The sequence below is a fragment of the Stenella coeruleoalba genome, assembly GCF_951394435.1.
Source record: "Stenella coeruleoalba genome assembly, chromosome: 6".
Lineage (NCBI taxonomy): Eukaryota > Metazoa > Chordata > Mammalia > Artiodactyla > Delphinidae > Stenella > Stenella coeruleoalba.
Window position 1 is genome coordinate 112,927,156 of NC_137151.1, and position 19,608 is coordinate 112,946,763.

The window sequence follows — 19,608 nt, forward strand, 5'->3', positions numbered from 1 at the left end:
ACTTTAAATGGAGTATAACCTTTAAAATTGTGATTCACTATGCTGTTCACCTGAAACTAATATAATATTGTAAATCAATTATATCTCAATTAAAAAAAAAAAGCTTGATTACCTCCTTGGGGACCAGTCCTTGGATGCTGGCTGCTCAGGGAAGAGATAGTGACCTTGGGCATGGAAGGGTGACTCAGGCCAGGCAATTCCTAAAGAGAACTGACAGCTGAGGGCTGTTGGCTGCCAACATTCCCAGCAGCTGAAGAAATAGATCCTTCAGCACCAAAGGAATGGGGTAGGGATCTGGGAAACACAGTGCAACATCCACAATTCCTCAACCCTTCTCTCCTTATTCCTTCATGAGCCATCCCTCATCCTCTAAGTCCCTGACGCTCAGCTCTGTCTAGAAACCTTCTGGGTGAAAATCAAAGATCTAGCAATGTCTTAAAAAACAACAACAAAAAGCCCTATAAAAATTGTGGCACAAGGTAGTCCAATTTCTTACAAAGGATAAATTGAAACATCAAATCTTTTTTTATTTTTGTAAATGAAGGTTTATGTTTCAAAATATATTTCTGAAAACTAAGACCTTCTTTTCCAGATATGCTAAATTTTGTGAATTCTGTAGGAAATGGAAACTTTCTTTTAAAAATAAACGTTGAAGCAATTTAAAAATAAAGAAGACCTTCCTTTTGAAATGATGCTAAAAGTTAAGCAAGCCCACGGGCACTATGAACCAAACTTCCTAAGAGTTTAACATTTAAAAAGATTGCAATAACAGATGTCCTAGAGTATGTGGTAAGATTCTTCAGTAGTTTAGGGAATACCGAGCAGACGTCTGGTTAGAAATTTAAACGTTTTTTTCCTGAATTTAAAATACATTCCAAGGTCCTTCAGACATTATAAAATCAAGTGCAAGCCCATTTGGAGGTTCAAACAACTCAATATTAAGTCACTGTTACGACCTGAGCTGTATACTCCCCCAGCCCCCCAAAATAAGATATATTGAAATGCTAATCCCCAGTACTTTGGAGATAGGATCTTTACGGAGGTAATCAAGTTAAAACGAGGTAATTAGGGTGGTCCTTAATCCCATACGATTGGTGTCCTCATAAAATGCAGATCTTTGGACACAGAGACAAGACACACGTAGAGGGAAGACAATGTGAAGACACAGGAAGAAAGCCATCTGCAAGCCAAGGAACGCCTGAGGCACTCAGAAGCCAAGAGAGAGGACACAGAACAGATTCTCCCTCACAGCCTTCAGAGGGAACCAACCCAGCGGACACCGTGATCTCAGGCTTTGATCTCAGACTTCAAGCCGCCAGAACTGAGACAATGAATTTCTATTGTTTAAGCCTCTCAATGGTGGTACTTTATTACTGTAGCCCCAGGAAGCCTGGGCTTCTGACAGCACCTTCTTCATTCAGATCACACTATCGTCCATGAAGGCAGCAGAAGTTAGGGGGACTTGATCTCTGTTCAATCATTTGGGCAAGTTACTTAATTTTCTGAGCCTATTTTCTCATACATAAAATAAGAACATTAATAATGCTGACTATACTCTCTTGAGTATTAAGCAAGCTAAAATAGATAAGACCCTTCTTTTCTAGGTGCATATAAATTCAAGGGCACCACGTACAGCCTATTGACCATCTTCCAACGAATGTTTGTAAGTCTAGTGGTGGGTAGTCTGACCCTTGTAATTTTTATGCCCCTTAGAGATTCAAGTTCAGCATCACGTCCTCTGTCCATTAGTGCCCATTGTTAATATTGCTGTTAACTCTTCTTATTAATTTTCAATGATCAAAGCCATAAAGTCTCCTGCAACAAAACAATGAATTATCTGTGTGTACTGTGGAAGTCATAAACCAGAAAGACAACCTTAGAGCAAGCACCCAGCCTTTCTTGACATGCCATTGTGAATCAGTCTGGGGACACCATAGACTAATTAGCATTATGAGTCAAGGCCAAGGAGTCACCCAGCCAGAGACCAGCTTCCAGTCTCATTTTAGGCAGAAATGTACACGGGGCTGGGTCTTAGTTCTTCCCAACCAGGGATTGAACCCGCGGCCCCTGCAGTAAGACTGCAGAGTTTTAACCACTGGACGGCCAGGAAAGTCCCTCCATGCAATTTTTAACCAGATAATCACCCTTGGTTTGTATGGCACAGACTCTTTCAAATAATACCCCAATCTTACAAAACTACATAGAGATGATCTTTGGACTATTGTTTAGATTTGACTATCTGAATTATTTTCTTGCATTGATAGAGATAAGTAAATGTTGATTAAATCACAAGATACCATTTCACACTTATTAGGATGGCTATAATAAAAAAAAATGTGGGAAATAGCAAGTGTTGGTGAGGATATGGAGATGTTGGAACCCTTGTGCATTGCTGGTAGACATGTACAGGTACAGTGCTGTGGAAAGCAGTTTGGTAGATTCTCAAAAGAGTTTAACATAGAATTGCTGTATGACCCAATAATTCCACTCCTAGGTATTTTCCCAAAAGAATTGAAAGCAGGGACTCAGACAGAGACATGTGCACCAATCTTCACTGCAGCATCATTCACAACAGCCAAAGGGATGGAAGCAACCCAAGTGTACATCAACAGAGGAGTGGGTAACAAAATGCCGTATAGGCATACAATGGAATATTTGTAGAAAGAAATGAAGTTCTTAATTATTAGAGAAATGCAGATCAAAACTACAATGACGTATCATCTCACACCAGTTAGAATGGGCATCATCAGAAAATCTACAAACGACAAATGCTGGAGAGGGTGTGGAGAAAAGGGAACCCTCTTGCACTGTTGGTGGGAATGTAAATTGCTACAGTCACTATGGAGAACAGTATGGAGGTTCCTTAAAAAACTAAAAATAGAATTACCATATGACCCAGCAATCCCACTACTGGGCATATACCCTGAGAAAACCATAATTCAAAAAGACACATGCACCCCAATGTTCATCGCAGCACTATTTACAATAGCCAGGACATGGAAGCAACCTAAATGTCCATCGACAGGCAAATGGATAAAGAAGTTGTGGTACATATATACAATGGAATATTACTCAGCCATAAAAAAGGAACAAAATTGGGTCATTTGTTGAGACGTGGATGGATCTAGAGACTGTCATACAGAGTGAAGTAAGTCAGGAAGAGAAAAACAAATATCATGTATTAATGCATATATGTAGAACCTAAAAAAATGGTACAGATGAACCAGTTTTCAGGGTAGAAATTGAGACACAGATGTAGAGAACAAACGTATGGACACCAAGGGTGGAAAGTGGCACAGGGGAGGAAGGGGGTGGTGTGATGAATTGGGAGATTGGGATTGACATATATACACTAATGTGTATAAAATGGATAACTAATAAGAACCTTCTGTATAAAAAAATAAAATAAAATTCAAATATTCAAAAAAAAAAAGAAATGAAGTTCTGATACATGTTACAGCATGGATAAACCTTGAAAAAGTTATAGTAAGTAAAATAAGCCAGACATAAAAGGAAAAAATGTGACTCCATTTACATGAAATATCGAGAATAGGCAAATTCTTAGGCTCAAAAAGTAGAGTAGAGGTTACCAGGGGCAGGGGGTGGGAGATAAAGGGAGTTAATTGCTTAATGGGTACCAGAGTTTCTATCTGGAGTGACAGTGTTAACAGATAGTGGTGATGGTTGCACAACAGTGTACATGTAATTAATGTCACTGAATTATACACTTAAAAATAGCAAATCTTATGTTGTATATGTTATATTTTACTACAAGAAAATAAAAAGAAAAAAGGTCGATTACATAACCATTCTATTTTTTTCATGTGAAACCAGGGGCTCTATACACATTGATGATCCTATTTCATCCTCACACAATGTTATGAGGCAAGGATCACTGTCTCCATCTGACAACTAAGAAAACTAAGGCTCAGAGAGGGGCTCGTGGCCAAATAGCTACTACCTGAAGAGCCGGGACTGCACTGAAGTCTGAGGGCTTCCTCGGTGCTAACTAGATGATAGATAAACTTTTCTACTTATGATCTATCAAGAGGTCCAAACATAAATATCCATTCCTTCTTTACAGTATCAGATCCAGGTTAGTGGTGGAGACAGTCCCTTTGGGCCCCATAAAGAAGCACTTCCTGCCTCTGAAGGGAAATTGAGCAGTTTTCTCAAATCCAGTTGATTATTTGTAAAGATAAGGTTTGCCTTGAAAGCGTCACTGGAATCTTTTATGTATTTGTGATCTCAGTTGTCTGGAAGACAGCCAAGGATCCAGAAGTGAGGAAAAGTCACCTATTAACAACCTATAGGAGAGCAGAAATGAAGGAAATGACGTTCAGCTGGCTATGATGTTGACGCTGCAGCCTTTTGGCACATTTTTGCAAAGGCTTCTCTTACCCCAGCTTCCCATCTGCAGCTTTAGCAGAGAGGAGCTGGAGTGGGGAGGGGAGACAGTTTCTCCAAAGAGAATTAAAGGGGCTTTCCTGGTGGTCCAGCAGTTAAGACTCTGCGCTCCCAATGCAGGAGGCCCGGGTTCCATCCCTGGTCAGGGAACTAGATCCCACATGCCACAACTAAAAATCCTGTGTGCTGCGACGAAGATCCCACGTGCCCCAACTAAGACCCGGTGCAGGCAAATAAGTAAATAAATATTTAAAAAAAAAAAAAGAAAAAAAGAGGATTGCAAATGACTCTGAAGAAGAGAATCTCCCCTTCCTGGTGAGGTGGACATCATCACTGCTCCCTTCCATGTCTGGTCCTTTCATCTTCGTCTCCTTCTTGACTCCTCTTTATCTATTGGAATTTTAGGTGTTGGTGGTGCTCAGGATTCTGTCCTGGCAACTTCTCTTTTCATATTATACCCTCGCCTTGAATGACCCACACACACACACATGGCTTCAGCTACACCTGGTCCCTGATGATATCTGCTTCAGCCATGTTGGCTCTCCTGAAATTGGGATCCTTGTATCCATTACACATCTCCAACTGGATGTCCCTAACTGTATTTATACACTTCCTCTGAAACCTCAGTTTCTGTTGGAATGACAGCATGAAGCAACCAGTCACCCAAACCAGAAACCAGGGAACCCTTCCAGACTCTCTTCTCCTCTCTCTTCTTTTACTTCATGCTCCTTAGTTTTTCTGTCTTATCAACTCTATCTCCTGTATGTAGTTAATCCAATCCCTCTTTTCCACCCCACAGTGTTTTTTGGTTTTTTTTAAAATTATTTATTTATTTTTATTTTTTTGGCTGTGTTGGGTCTTCGTTTCTGTGCGAGGGCTTTCTCTAGTTGCAGCAAGCCAGGGCCACTCTTCATCGCGGTGCGCGGGCCTCTCACTATCGCGGCCTCTCTTGTTGTGGAGCACAGGTTCCAGATGCGCAGGCTCAGTAGTTGTGGCTCATGGGCCTAGTTGCTCCGCGGTATGTGGGATCTTCCCGGACCAGGGCTCGAACCCTTGTCCCTTGCATTGGCAGGCAGATTCTCAACCACTGCGCCACCAGGGAAGCCCTCACAGTGTTTTGTTTTTGTTTAATGTCTTTATTGGAGTATAATTGCTTTACAATGTTGTCTTAGTTTCTGCTATATAACAAAGTGAATCAGCTATACGTATACATATATCCCCATATCCCCTCCCTCTTGCGTCTCACCCCCACCCTCCCTATCCCACTCCTCTAGGTGGTCACAAAGCACCGAGCTGATCTCCATGTGCTATGTGGCTCCTTCCTACTACCTATCTATTTTACATTTGGTAGTGTATATATGTCAAAGCTACTCTCTCACTTCGTCCCAGCTTCCCCTTCCCTGTCCCTGTGTCCTCAAGTCCATTCTCTACTTCTGTGTCTTTATTCCTCTCCTGCCCCTAGGTTCATCAGAACCATTTTTTTTTAAAATTCTATATATATATATGTGTTAGCATACGGTATTTGTTTTTCTCTTTCTGACTTACTTCACTCTGTATGACAGACTCTAGGTCCATCCACTTCACTACAAGTAACTCATTTTCGTTTCTTTTTATTGCTTAGTAATATTCCATTGTATATATGTGCCACATCTTCTTTATCCATTTATCTGTCAATGGACACTTAGGTTGCTTCCATGTCCTTAGCTATTGTAAATAGTGCTGCAATGAACATTGTGGTATGTGACTCCTTTTGAATTATAGTTTTCTCAGGGTATATGCCCAGTAGTGGGATTGCTGGGTCATATGGTAGTTCTATTTTTAGTTTTTTAAGGAACCTCCATACTGTTCTCCATAGTGGCTGTATCAATTACATTCCCACCAACGGTGCAAGAGGATTGCCTTTTCTCCACACCCTCTCCAGCATTTATTGTTTATAGATTTTTTGATGATGGCCATTCTGACTTGTGTGAGGTGATACCTCATGGTAGTTTTGATTTGCATTTCTCTAATGATTAGTGATGTTGAGCATCCTTTCATGTGTTTGTTGGCAGTCTGTATATATTCTTTGGAGAAATGTCTATTTAGATATTCTGCCCATTTTTGAATTGTGTGGTTTGTTTTTATGATATTGAACTGCATGAGCTGCTTGTCTATTTTGGAGATTAATCCTTGGTCAGTTGCATCATTTGCAAATATTTTCTCCCATACTGAGGGTTGTCTTTTCATCTTGTTTATGGTTTCATTTGCTGTGCAAAAGCTTTTAAGTTTCATTAGGTCCCATTTGTTTACTTTTGTTTTTATTTCCATTTCTCTTGGAGGTGGGTCAAAAAGGATCTCCCTGTGATTTATGTCATAGAGTGCTCTGCCTAAGTTTTCCTCTAAGAGTTTTATAGTGTCTGGTCTTAAATTTAGGTCTTTAATCCATTTTGAGTTTATTTTTGTGTATGGTATTAGGGAGTGATCTAATCTCATACTTTTACATGTAGCTGTCCAGTTTTCCCAGCGCCACTTATTGAGTGGCTCCCTTTTCTCCACTGTATATTCTTGCCTCCTTTATCAAAGATAAGGTGACCATATGTGCGTGGGTTTATCTCTGAGCTTTCTATCCTGTTCCATTGATCTGTATTTCTGTTTTTGTGGCCGAACCATACTGTCTTGATTACTGTAGCTTTGTAGTATGGTCTGAAGTTAAGGAGCCTGATTCCTCCAGCTCCAATTTTCGTTCTCAAGATTGCTTTGGGGATTCGGGGTTTTTTGTGTTTCCATACCAATTGCGCAGCTTTTTGTTCTAGTTCTGTGAAAAGTGCCATTGGTAGTTTGATAAGGATTGCACTGAATCTGTAGATTGCTTTGGGTAGTATAGTCATTTTTACAATGTTGATTCTCCAGTCCAAGCACATGGTATATCTCTCCATCTGTTTGTATCATCTTTAATTTCTTTCATCAGTGTCTTATAGTTTTCTGCATACAGGTCTTTTGTCTCCTTAGGTAGGTTTATTCCTAGGTATTTTATTCTTTTTGTTGCAATGGTAAATGGGAGTGTTTCCTTAATTTCTCTTTCAAATTTTTCTTCATTAGTGTATAGGAATGCAAGAGATTTCTGGGCATTAATTTTGTATCCTGAAACTTTAACAAATTCATTGATTAGCTCTAGTGGTTTTCTGGTAGCATCTTTAGGATTCTCTATGTATAGTATCATGTCATCTGCAAAACAATGACAGCTTTACTTCTTCTTTTACAATTTGGATTCCTTTTATTTCTTTTTCTTCTCTGATTGCCGTGGCTAAAACTTCCAAAACTATGTTGAATAATAGTGGTGAGAGTGGGCATCCCTGTCTTCTTCCTGATTTTAGAGGAAATGGTTTCAGTTTCTCACCATTGAGAATGATGTTGGCTGTGCGTTTGTCATATATGGCCTTATTATGTTGAGGTAACTTCTCTCTACGCCTACTTTCTGGATAGTTTTTTTTTAAATCATAAATGGGTGTTGAATTTTGTTGAAAGCTCTTTCTGCATCTATTGAGATGATCATATGGTTTTTCTCCTTCAGTTGGTTAATATGGTTTATCACATCTATTGATTTGCGTATATTGAAGAATCCTTGCATTCCTGGGATAAACCCCATTTGCTCATGGTGTATGATCCTTTGAATGTGCTGTTCGATTCTGTTTGCTAGTATTTTGTTGAGGATTTCTGCATCTATGTTCATCAGTGATATTGGTCTGTAGTTTTCTTTTTTTGTGACATCTTTGTCTGGTTTTGGTATCAGGGTGATGGTGACCTCGTAGAATGAGTTTGGGAGTGTTCCTCCCTCTGCTATATTTTGGAAGAGTTTGAGAAGGATAGGTGTTAGCTCTTCTCTAGATGTTTGATAGAATTCGCCTGTGAAGCCATCTGGTCCCGGGTTTTTGTTTGTTGGAAGATTTTTAATCACAGTGTCAATTTCAGTGTTTTTGATTGGTCTGTTTATATTTTCTATTTCTTCCTGATTCAGTCTCGGAAGGTTGTGCTTTTCTAAGAATTTGTCCATTTCTTCCAGGTTGTCCATTTTATTGGCATAGAGTTGCTTGAAGTAATTTCTCATGATCCTTTGTATTTCTGCAGTGTCAGTTATTACTTCTCCTTTTTCATTTCTAATTCTGTTGATTTGAGTCTTCTCCCTTTTTTTCTGATGAGTCTGGCTAGTGGTTTATCAATTTTGTTTATCTTCTCAAAGAACCAGATTTTAGTTTTATTGATCTTTGCTATTGTTTCATTCATTTCTTTTTCATATATTTCTGATCTGATCTTTATGATTTCTTTCCTTCTGCTAATTTTGTTTTTGTTTTTTTGTTATTCTTTCTCTAATTGCTTTAGGTGTAAGTTGAGGTTGTTTATTTGAGATGTTTCTTGTTTCTTGAGGTAGGATTGTATTCTATAAACTTCCCTCTTAGAAATGCTTTTGTTGCATCCCATAGGTTTTGGGTCATCATGTTTTCATTGTCATTCGTTTGTAGGTATTTTTTGATTTTCTCTTTGACTTCTTCAGTGATCTCTTGGTTATTTAGTAATGTATTGTTTAGCCTCCATGTGTTTGGTTTTTTTACAGTTCTTTTCCTATAATTGATATCTAGTCTCATAGCGTTGTGGTTGGAAAATGTACTTGATAAGATTTCAATTTTCTTAAATTTACTGAGGCTTGATTTGTGACCTAAGATATGATCTATTCTGGAGAATGTTCCATGAACACTTGAGAAGAAAGTGTATTCTGTTGTTTTTGGATGGAACGTCCTATAAATATCAATTAAGTCCATCTTGTTTAATGTGTCTTTGAAGCTTGTGTTTCCTTATTTATTTTCATTTTGAATCACCTGTCCATTGGTGAAATTGGGGTGTTAACGTCCCCTATTATGATTGTGTTACTGTTGATTTCCCCTTTTATGGCTGTTAGCATTTGCCTTATGTACTGTGGTGCTCCTATTTGGGTGCATAAATATTTACAATTGTTATATCTTCTTCTTGGATTGATCCCTTGATCATTATGTAGTGTCCTTCTTTGTCTCTTGTTATAGTCTTTATTTTAAAGTCTATTTTATCTGATATGAGAATTGCTACTCCAGCTTTCTTTTGATTTCCATCTGCATGGAATATCTTTTTCCATCCTTTCACTTTCAGTCTGTATGTGTTCCTAGGTCTGCTATGGGTTTCTTGTAGACAGCATATATATGGGTCTTGTTTTTGTATCCATTCAGTCAGTCTATGTCTTTTGGTTGGAGCATTTAATCCATTTACATTTAAGGTAATTATCAATATTTATGTTCCTGTTACCATTTCTTAATTGTTTTGGGTTTGTTTTTGTAGGTCTTTTCCTTCTCTTGTGTTTCTTGCCTAGAGAAGTTCCTTTAACATTTGTTGTAAAGCTGGTTTTGTGGTGCTGAATTCTCTTAGCTTTTGCTTGCCTGTAAAGATTTTAATTTCTCCATCGAAACTGAATGAGAACCGTGCTGGGTAGAGTAATCTTAGTTATAGTTGTTTCCCTTTCATCACTTTAAATATGTCCTGCCACTCCCTTCTGGCTTGCAGAGTTTCCGCTGATAGATCAGCTGTTAACCTTATGGGGATTCCCTTGTATGTTATTTGTTGCTTTTCCCTTGCTGCTTTTATTTTTTTATTTTATTATTTATTTATTTTTTTAAAATAATAAATGTATTTATTTTTGGCTGTGTTGGGTCTTCGTTGCTGTATGCGGGCTTTTCTCTAGTTGTGGCGAGCGGGGGCTACTCTTTTTTGTGGTGCGCAAGCTTCTCATTGTGGTGGCTTCTCTTGTTGTGGAGCATGGGCTCTAGGCACGAGGGCTTCAGTAGTTGTGGCATGTGGGCTCAGTAGTTGTGGCTCGTGGGCCCTAGAGCGCAGGCCCAGTAGTTGTGGCACATGGGTTAGTTGCTCTGTGGCATGTGGGATCTTCCTGAACCAGGGCTTGAACCCGTGTCCCCTGCATTGGCAGGCAGATTCTCAACCACTGCGCCACCAGGGAAGCCCTTCCTTGCTGCTTTTAATATTTTTTCTTGGTGTTTAATTTTTGATAGTTTGATTAATATGTGTCTTGGTGTGTTTCTCCTTGGATTTATCCTGTATGGGACTCTCTGTGCTTCCCAGACTTGATTGACTATTTCCTTTCTCATGTTAGGGAAGTTCTCAACTATAATCTCTTCAAATATTTTCTCAGTCCCTTTCGTTTTCTCTTCTTCTTCTGGGATCCCTATAATTCGAATGTTGGTGCATTTAATATTGTCCCAGAGGTCTCTGAGACTGTCCTCAATTCTTTTCATTCTTTTTTCTTTATTCTACTCTGTGGTAGTTATTTCCACTATTTTATCTTCCAGGTCACTTATCCATTCTTCTGCCTCAGTTATTCTGCTATTGATTCCTTCTAGAGAATTTTTAATTTCATTTATTGTGTTGTTCATCACTGTTTGTTTGCTCTTTAGTTCTTCTAGGTCCTTGTTAAACATTTCTTGTATTTTCTCCATTCAATTTCCAAGATCTTGGATCATCTTTACTCTCATTACTCTGAATTCTTTTTCAGGTGGACTGCCTATTTCCTCTTCATTTGTTTGGTCTGGTGGGTTTTACCTTGGTCCTTCATCTGCTGCATATTTCTCTGTCTTCTCATTTTGCTTAACTTACTGTGTTTGGGGTCTCCTTTTTGCAGGCTGCAGGTTTGTATTTCCCATTGTTTTTTTGTGTCTGCCCCCAGTGGGTAAGTTTGGTTCAGTGGGCTGTGTGGTCTCTGGTGGTCCAATGTCCTTAACTCGGCTCTTCCACCTTAGGGGCTCAGGCTTGACACCAGGCTACAGCACCAAGACCCTGTCAGCCACACGGCCAGGTATGTAGGGAGTTTCTTGCCTTTTGGGAAGTCTGATGTCTTCTGCTAGTGTTCAGTAGGTGTTCTGTAGGAGCTGTTCCACATGTGGATGTATTTTTGGTGTATTTGTGGGGAGGAAGGTGATCTCCACGTCTTACTCCTCTGCCATCTTGAAGGTCCCCTCCACCCCACAGTATTTTGCTTAATTCCTCCTTGTCAACACCTGCCAGGACCATCCTGTATTTGACACCCTACCTCCCGTCTCATTCCTCTGCAATCTGCCCTCCAGGGAGTGATTAAACAAACAAACAAAACCATAGTTGGTCATATTTTTCTTCTGCCTAAAAGCTTTCAATGGCTAATGCTTGCTTGCAAAATAAATTTCAAACATCCAGACTTGGCATGGCCGACAAGTTCATTTGTGTTCCTTACAGCCTTGTCTCAGGCCACTTTCCTACACACACCCCGAGCTGTAGTTCACCTGGCCTACTTGTAATTCCAAAAATGTGCCACGGTTCACCTTGCCTTTGTGCTCAGGTATATACTGTTTTCTCCACCTAAAACATCCATCCACTCCCTCGTCCTCCACCTCTCTGCATAACCCTTACGTGTTCTTAGGGACTTAGCTAGACTGTCATCTTCTCTTGGAAGCATATCCTGGCTGCCCTGAGCTGACTTGGAGTCTTCTCTTTTATAGTCTTCCCTTATCAGCCTGTCTCAATATTGATTTTCTCATATGGTACCCTTACCAGGCTAATTATCGCAGGCAGGATCTGGGTCCAGCACGTGTGTGATACATAGCAGGGATAAAAGGTATGTTGAATAAATGCTCCCTGCCTGGAAAATTATTCTTTCTCAGCCCAAGTCATAGGGGGTTGATAGATAACTCCTCCCAGCATTGACAGTAATGCTCTGAGGGCTCCCTGAGACTCCAGGGTTGGAGAGAAAAGACCAGTTGTTTGAGACCTGAAAGTCAGAGCCTGTCAGACAGACATTAGAGATATAAAAAGAACAGTAATGATTATGAAACTGGATTATTCGGTGTGGCTACTTGTCAGGGAAACTGGTAGACATCTCTTGTTGGTGACTTCTGGCAATGTTTTCCCTTTCTTTTTTTCCTTTATTTTTTTTTGAATATTTAAGACATGTTTATTTCCATAGCTTCATTTCCCACTGTAATACATTGCTTCTCCATTTAATATATGAATTTTGTATATATACTGCCTTACTTTGGTCAACTATATAACTATACTTCAGACTGTAGACCTCAGTAGAACCTTAAAAATCTAAACACAAGTTCTACCTCTAACCACCAAGACTTTGGGGATTAAAATAACTGACAGGCCATCATTTTTTATTTACATCAGTTCAGTTTATACATGTTTAACTTATTCTAATGACTGTTTCCAATGTGAAAACCAAGTTTAAAATAACTTGATCAACTTGTTTCAAACACAGCTGTTCACATACCATACTCCAGCTCCACCCATGTAAGTAAATCCTGTAACAGAGATAAAACTACTTAGCATAAATTCAGTGAAGTTGAGCCTTTCATAAACAGCATGAAAATATGAGTTGAAGAAAATTTTCCAGCATGCTACTATAAGTAGCTTTTTTTCTGCAGTATTAACACAGTAAAACAAAATATTAAATTTATTTAAAATATAGGTATGAGATTATTCCATTCTGTCCAAACCTATTAAATACCTTCCAAAAGTTTTGTAATTCAGTCCTAGAAATTCTTGGAGCTGAGAGCATTTCCTGTTCAGAAATGTTACGTCTATAAATGCTCCCAGGAAATTTCAGAAAAATATAATCTTCTAATTTAAAAGTTGATCGAAAAAAAAAAAGTTGATCGATTTGCCAAATGATGCAGCCAGGTTTGCTTCTCTAAAAGCTTCTGGTAAGGTCGGATGTGCATGACAGACTCTAGCTATATCTTCACAGGATGCTCCATATTCCAGTGCAAGAGCAGCTTCATTTATCATTTCACCAGCACCTGGTCCTAGAATATGTGCTCCCAATACTCTGTTTGTTGATTTCTGCCCAAGTATCTTCACCATGCCATCTGTGTCAGCGTTTGTCTTAGCTCTGCTCTCAGCAGCAAATGGGAATTTCCCAAATTTGTACTCAATAACCCTCTTCTTTCAACTGCTCTTCTGATTTGCCAACCCAAGCAACTTCAGGGTGTGTGTAAATCACCGATGGTACAGAATTGTAGTCAATGTGCACAGCGCCACCAGCCATCCCTTCAACACAGATAATGCCTTCATCCACTGCTTTGTGAGCCAGCATTGGACCAGCAACCACATCGCCAATTGCATAGATACTTGGAATTTTAGTTTGGAATCTGGTATTTACTGGAATTCTACCTCTAGGATCCAGCTCAATTCCAAGCTCCTCTAGTCCCAAATTCTTAGTAAAGCGTCGTCGGCCAATGCAAACCAGGAGTACATCACAAGTGATAACTTCAGCTTTACCACCAGAAGCAGCTTCAATAGAAACATCAATTTTTCCATCTGACTTCTTAGTAGCACCAGTAACTTTGGTATTCAATTTAAAGAGAGAGATGGAGATCTCTGGTAGAGCTGTGGCTATAAGAATGTTCTTTGTATCAATAACTTGACTGCTTCCATCGGCTTTTGTAGCTGTGACCTGATTTTTCCCAGTTATCTTTCCATATCCATTTACATGAGCAACCTTACTCTGTTTGAACAAGTGGGCACTTCCACCTGTTAAAGCTTTTACTGCATTACTCTTCTGCTCCATCATCTTCTCTAAATTCAAGCGAACTTCAGACATTTCAATTCTTCTAGATGTAAAATCTTTTCCATGGGCCATATGGTAATAATGAGAGTTATTCAATAAAGCCTTAGAAGGAATACAACCAACTTTCAAGCATGTTCCACCGAGTGTTTCATTTTTCTCAACGCAGACTGCCATGAAGCTTAACTGGGCAGCTTTGATAGCAGCAACATATCCTCCAGGACAAGAACCTATCACTGTTAACATCAGCATCAATTGGTTGATCTGCATAAGTTCTCAGTGGCACTGTAGAAACTCCTTGCAGACCACGAGATGTTCGATTGAAATGGCCTCTCTTAGCCAAGGAACAGTACACACGGCTCCAGCTCTGCATCTTGCCACTGGACTTTCCTTTCCGCCAAAGCTTTCAAACTCCGCTAAGCGTCTCTGCCGCCTCGCCAAGGTCTCCTCCCTTTATTTTAATAAGAGTACCTTATTACTACCTATTCCACCAACCCAATCCCTGTGTTATAGGTGGGGCTGATCCCAGGCTCCCACGCCATTGGTCAGCACATGACTTGGGCCTGTCCAGTCAGAACATCCCATTCCCTTTCCCTGAGCAATGGGTTCAGAGATAGGTGCATGACCCGCGCCAGACCAATGACACTAAACACAGGACTTTCTCTGGAGCTAAATAGAGACAGGTTTTTTTTGTTGTTTGGTGGAAATATAAGGTAGATGTATAAGCCTGCAGTGACTGGTTGCCAGCTTGGGCTCCACACGGGAAAAGACTTGAGAATGAAGGAGGAGTTGAGAGGCAGAAAACCAAATTGCTGCTGCTGCTGTTTGAGTGCCCAATCCAACTTTGCATTAAGCCAGGCCTGTTTTGTTTTGTTCTTCTGGTTACGTGATAAAATCATTTCCCCTTTTTGAGTAAGGTGATTCAATCTGGGTCTCTGTCGCTTGCAACCAAAAGATGTTTATTAGTACAGAAATCAGGGTAGTCAGCAAATCTAGAGAGAAAATGTGAATACAGAGGACTCTGGCTCTGTGGTCATAGGAAAAGGATGTGTTTCCTTTCATCCAAGTCATTTTACCCAGTGACCCTCTAGGCAGGTAACGGAGGAAAGAGTACCCTGGAGGAAGTGGTGGGTCTCAAACTATGGCCCAACTAGATGGGATACATCTTTTCCCCCTTTCATTTGCACTTGTCAAAAAAAAAATGTTTTTCAAAATTTATTTTGTTTTATATTTATTTTTAATTACTAAGCAAACATGAATACATTTTTCTTATAGAAATTAAAATATTTTAGAAAATGCAGAATGTCTTCTGACTTTTACTTGACCGCTCCCCTCCAGAGGCTACCCTGTATTCGGCTTATATCCTTTAAACCGTATAACTCAGTATAGACACACATAAGCACATAGAAGTTTCTTTTGCACGGTGACTATGTGGGGATGGAGGCTGTGATTGTGTAGGTTCTGCTCACAAATGCACTAAGAGTGAAGTTGCGTTAAAAAATCCCACCTACAGAAAACACCTCCCTCTAATTGTCATCGAACCCCAGGAATATCTGAAACTGCCCCCTCCTGTAAATCCCTTTTATGTATTTAAGAAGCTTTTCTAAAAGATTCTTTTTAATCTGCTACTAAAAATTTTTCTGGAAAGAAGAGAATGAGTTAAACTATATTTTTTGTCATTTTTTTCTCACTCATTTTGTAAAAATTACACATAAACACATGCTTAATGTAAAAGGTTAAAAATATAAAATAAATGGAAAGTGGAATAAAAGGAAAAATCTGCCCTTATCTCAGGATCTCACCTCACCATTCCCCTCCCCCCTCATTACATTGTGTATTTTTCTGGTCCTTCTCTGCATTTTCATTTTATACACATAGAGCAGCAATGTATTTTAGAAAACTTTCTGTGTCAGTGTTTTAAGATTAAAAGGTTAAGTTATAAAAAACAGAGAATATGCCTTTAGTTAATAAGACACAGGATGGACAAGCTTTGATGGGGGGGAGGCAGGAAATCTAGTACAATAAGCCTGTATAGGGAGGTTGGGCTGCTGGGGTGTTGAGAGTTTGTATGGGACGAAGCACTTAGTGAGGCCGTTTCAAAAGTAAACCTGACCGACTGCCCAATTTTTCCATCCTTGCTTCTCAAATCTTGGGTCTGGGAGGTTGGTTGTATTTCTGGCAATAATCGAACTTTAATTTTTTCTATTCTTTATTTTTTTAAATTTGTTTATTTTATTTATTTATTTTTGGTTGTGTTGGGTCTTCGTTGCTGCACGCAGACCTTCTCTAGTGTGGCAAGCGGGGGCTACCGTTCCTTGCAGTGCGCGGGCTTCTCATTGTGGTGGCTTTTCTTGTTGTGGAGCATGGGCTCTAGGTGTGCGGACTTCACTAGTTGTGGCACGTGGGCTCAGTAGTTGTGGCTCACGGGCTTAGTTGTTCCGTGGCATGTGGGATCTTCCCAGACCAGGGCTTGAACCCGTGTCCCCTGCATTGGCAGGCAGATTCTTAACCACTGCACCACCAGGGAAGTCCAATTTTTCTATTCTTAATTGCTACTTAAAGCTCAATAGTTTTTAAAAAACATAATATCTATCCTTTCCTTTCTCAGGTAAATCAAGCTGATTATCTTTTTTTTCTTTTTTATGTACCAATTTCAAGTATGGCTAACTTGAGATGGATGGTCTTTGACGAATGATTCTTGTTTTGAGTTTTGTTTTTTAAATGGTAGAAATTTCCTCTTCCTCATCCTCTCCTTCCTCTTTCTTCATTCGTCTTCCTTCTCTTCCAGTATTCAACATGTATTTTTTTTTAGGGGGTAGGGGATGAATTTTCTTTATTTCCATTTCGGACTCTCATTCAATCCAGGAAACAATGTAATGCCGTGGGGAAAATCATGGGCTGGGAGCCAGACAGGCCTGGGTGTGTGTCCAGGTGCTGCCCACACTTGTTTCAGGATCTCCAGGAGGTACCTGACAAAGTTTCAGTGTTTTCTTCCATGAAACAGGAAAATGCTTCACTGGGGTAGTTCCTTTATTAAATAAAATAATATGTGCAAACCACTGATTCAATACACAAGTGCTATTTTTCCACCCTAACATTTTGACTTAGAGAATAGTCCAACAGAAATTTCACACCATCCATTCAGTTTACCAGGACAGGGGAGGAGAGAGTGATACAGCAGAAGGTCTGTCTAAAAGGAAACACTGTATTATATTTCTCTTTTATTCACTCAGAAACCTGAGTTTGCCTGACCTAGTGCAGGGAGAAAAGGAAGCACTAGAAATACGATTCCTGCTTCACAGACAAAGGATGATAGAATATACGGTAAATGATTCTGTTTGTTTACTAAAGACATAACCACAATTTCATAATAGTAACAAGCTACCTTCCTGAGCTTCAGTGAATTTCACTTTGAAATCCTTCTTTCATTTTCCTGTTTGTATACCAGGAAGTGTGTGTTGTGAATAAGCCCAAACTAGCTTAAGCTAACACACAGACACACACACACACACACACACACACACACACACACACACACACACACACACACACACTGACTTATTTTCCTAGAAAGAATGGGGGTGGGTTCAAGCACTATTAGATTTGGGGTTTCTCCCCACTGGCTCTTTCCTGAGCTGTATTGGTCTGCTTGCTGGCTTCTAAGAGAGAGTTGATCTGGACTCAGCAAACTTTAGGCTTCGATCATCCTAACTCAGCTTCCTTCTTAGGATACAGATATAAAATGCCAGGGATAGACTCCTATTGTGTCTTCCTGGATCATGTGACTGCCCTTGACCCAGTACCCAGTGACTGGATGGGGGGATAGGATGTTCTGATTGGCAGGTTGGGTCCTGTACTTCTGTGGCCAGAGTGGATAAGGTTTGGTGACCAGTAGTTCTGCCAGGAACACACAGAGTGGAGAGGGGCCCTTTCCCAAAGTCACAGTTTGGTTTTCCCCAGTTCTAATTAAAGCGGTTTGTACCCAGGTGTGATAAATCAGGTACTCACTTGACCTTTAGTTAATGCTTTGATGCTTCCACAATTTATACTAGTTTGAGCAATATGCTCGTAAGCAAGCTATGCCCGTATGATGGACACTAGAGTGGAGTAGTTTCTAGGTAGAAACTACCTAGAAAGTATATAAAACAGATAACATGTAAAACATATAAAAGGTTTTTTATTTGTGTATGAATCCTAGAAGTGTTTACAAGATCATTAGAAATTCAGCATAAATAAAAATAAACTAGCAAGATGCAAGTAAACAATCTTCCCCAGTATTTTTTTTAATTGGCTGTTATGGCATGGCCTTACTTCATTAAAAATTTCTAGACTAAAAACTGTGTTTACCAAGATAAATACAAATGATAAAGGTTTTCAAGAGCTGAAGGAGCAACAGAGAAAAACCAAAATGACTTCTCTGCTTTGACTTTGACCATAATTCTAAATTCTGTCCACCTGATGCTTCTACCTTTAAGAGAGTGAAAAGAGGAAAAGAAAGGATGGAAAACTGGAGGGGAGAGAAGGAAGAGAGTGGAGAGGAGGGTATTCCCGATTAATTTTTACCTTCTCAAAAGTGGGAGAGTGAAATGAAAAAACACAGGTCCTGGGGCAGATGTTATTGTGTTTTGCACACCAGCTTGCTCTCCCCTCGTCTGAAGCACGTTTACTCAAAGCCCTTCCTCACTCTAAGCCTACATGCTGCCTAACATTGCTGACCACACTCTCAGCTCTGGGGATGGGCCATGACTAACTTGAGCCAGAATGTTTTATCTCCCAACACGTAAGGGCTGTTGTAGAGGTAGCAATGGCAATTAATCCAATCATGGCCAATGCGATGCAAGATGATGTTCCCAGGATTTCTGAAAAATATAGTCGTTCTTTCTGGGCTTGATTTGGTGATTTGAGGAAGAGCTGCTTAGGGCTGGGGTAGCCGTGGAGGATGAAGTCAACCCATGAAGGAAGACAGTTCCGGAGAGGCAGAAGAACTGAGGACACATGAGTCTGGAGGAAGCTGCCCCAGAAGCCAACTCTACCTGTAGAATTTCAATGATATGACTGAATAAATGCTGTTCTTCGTGCCAATTAGTTTGAGTTGTGTTTCCATTCCATTGAAAATGAAAATGATCTTAATTGGTTTTCTTGGAAGTGCGTGAATATCATTCTTCTTTATGTCTCTTCCCCCACTGGGTCCAGCATGATGCTTTTGCATACAGTAGGTGCTCACTGAATGAATGGATGCAGTGGAAGCCTCTCTGGGTTGGAAGTTAAAACCTGATCGTCTAATCCTAGTGTACGTAATAAAAAAAAAGTGTGACTAAGCATACATCACCCACCTGTCTGTATCCCATGTTCCATTTGAGATGTGAAGGGATTGGACCAGTTCCCATACAGTTGGCCCTCAGTATCTGTGGGTTTCACTTCTGTGGGTTCAACCAATCTCGGACACTGAGGACTGACTGTATTCATTATACTACGCCATTTTATATAAGGCACTTGAGGATCCTTGGATTTTGGTGTCCATAGGGGCTGCTGGAACCAATCCCCGCAGATACTGAGGGATGACTGTATTCTAGGCCGTTATTATGCTATTT

General features: G+C 39.9%; 1 protein-coding gene across 1 annotated transcript; it reads right to left on the reverse strand.

Annotated features, from left to right (window-relative positions):
• Nucleotides 1-13,012: 13,012 nt before the first annotated feature.
• LOC307188073 (dihydrolipoyl dehydrogenase, mitochondrial-like) lies at nucleotides 13,013-14,390 on the reverse strand (the record flags this gene model as incomplete). The annotated part of the gene is given in 3 exon segments (XM_079924791.1): nucleotides 13,013-13,386; nucleotides 13,388-14,257; nucleotides 14,259-14,390. Coding segments are annotated over 3 exon segments (1,317 nt in total). The 3' UTR covers nucleotides 13,013-13,071.
• Nucleotides 14,391-19,608: the final 5,218 nt, after the last annotated feature.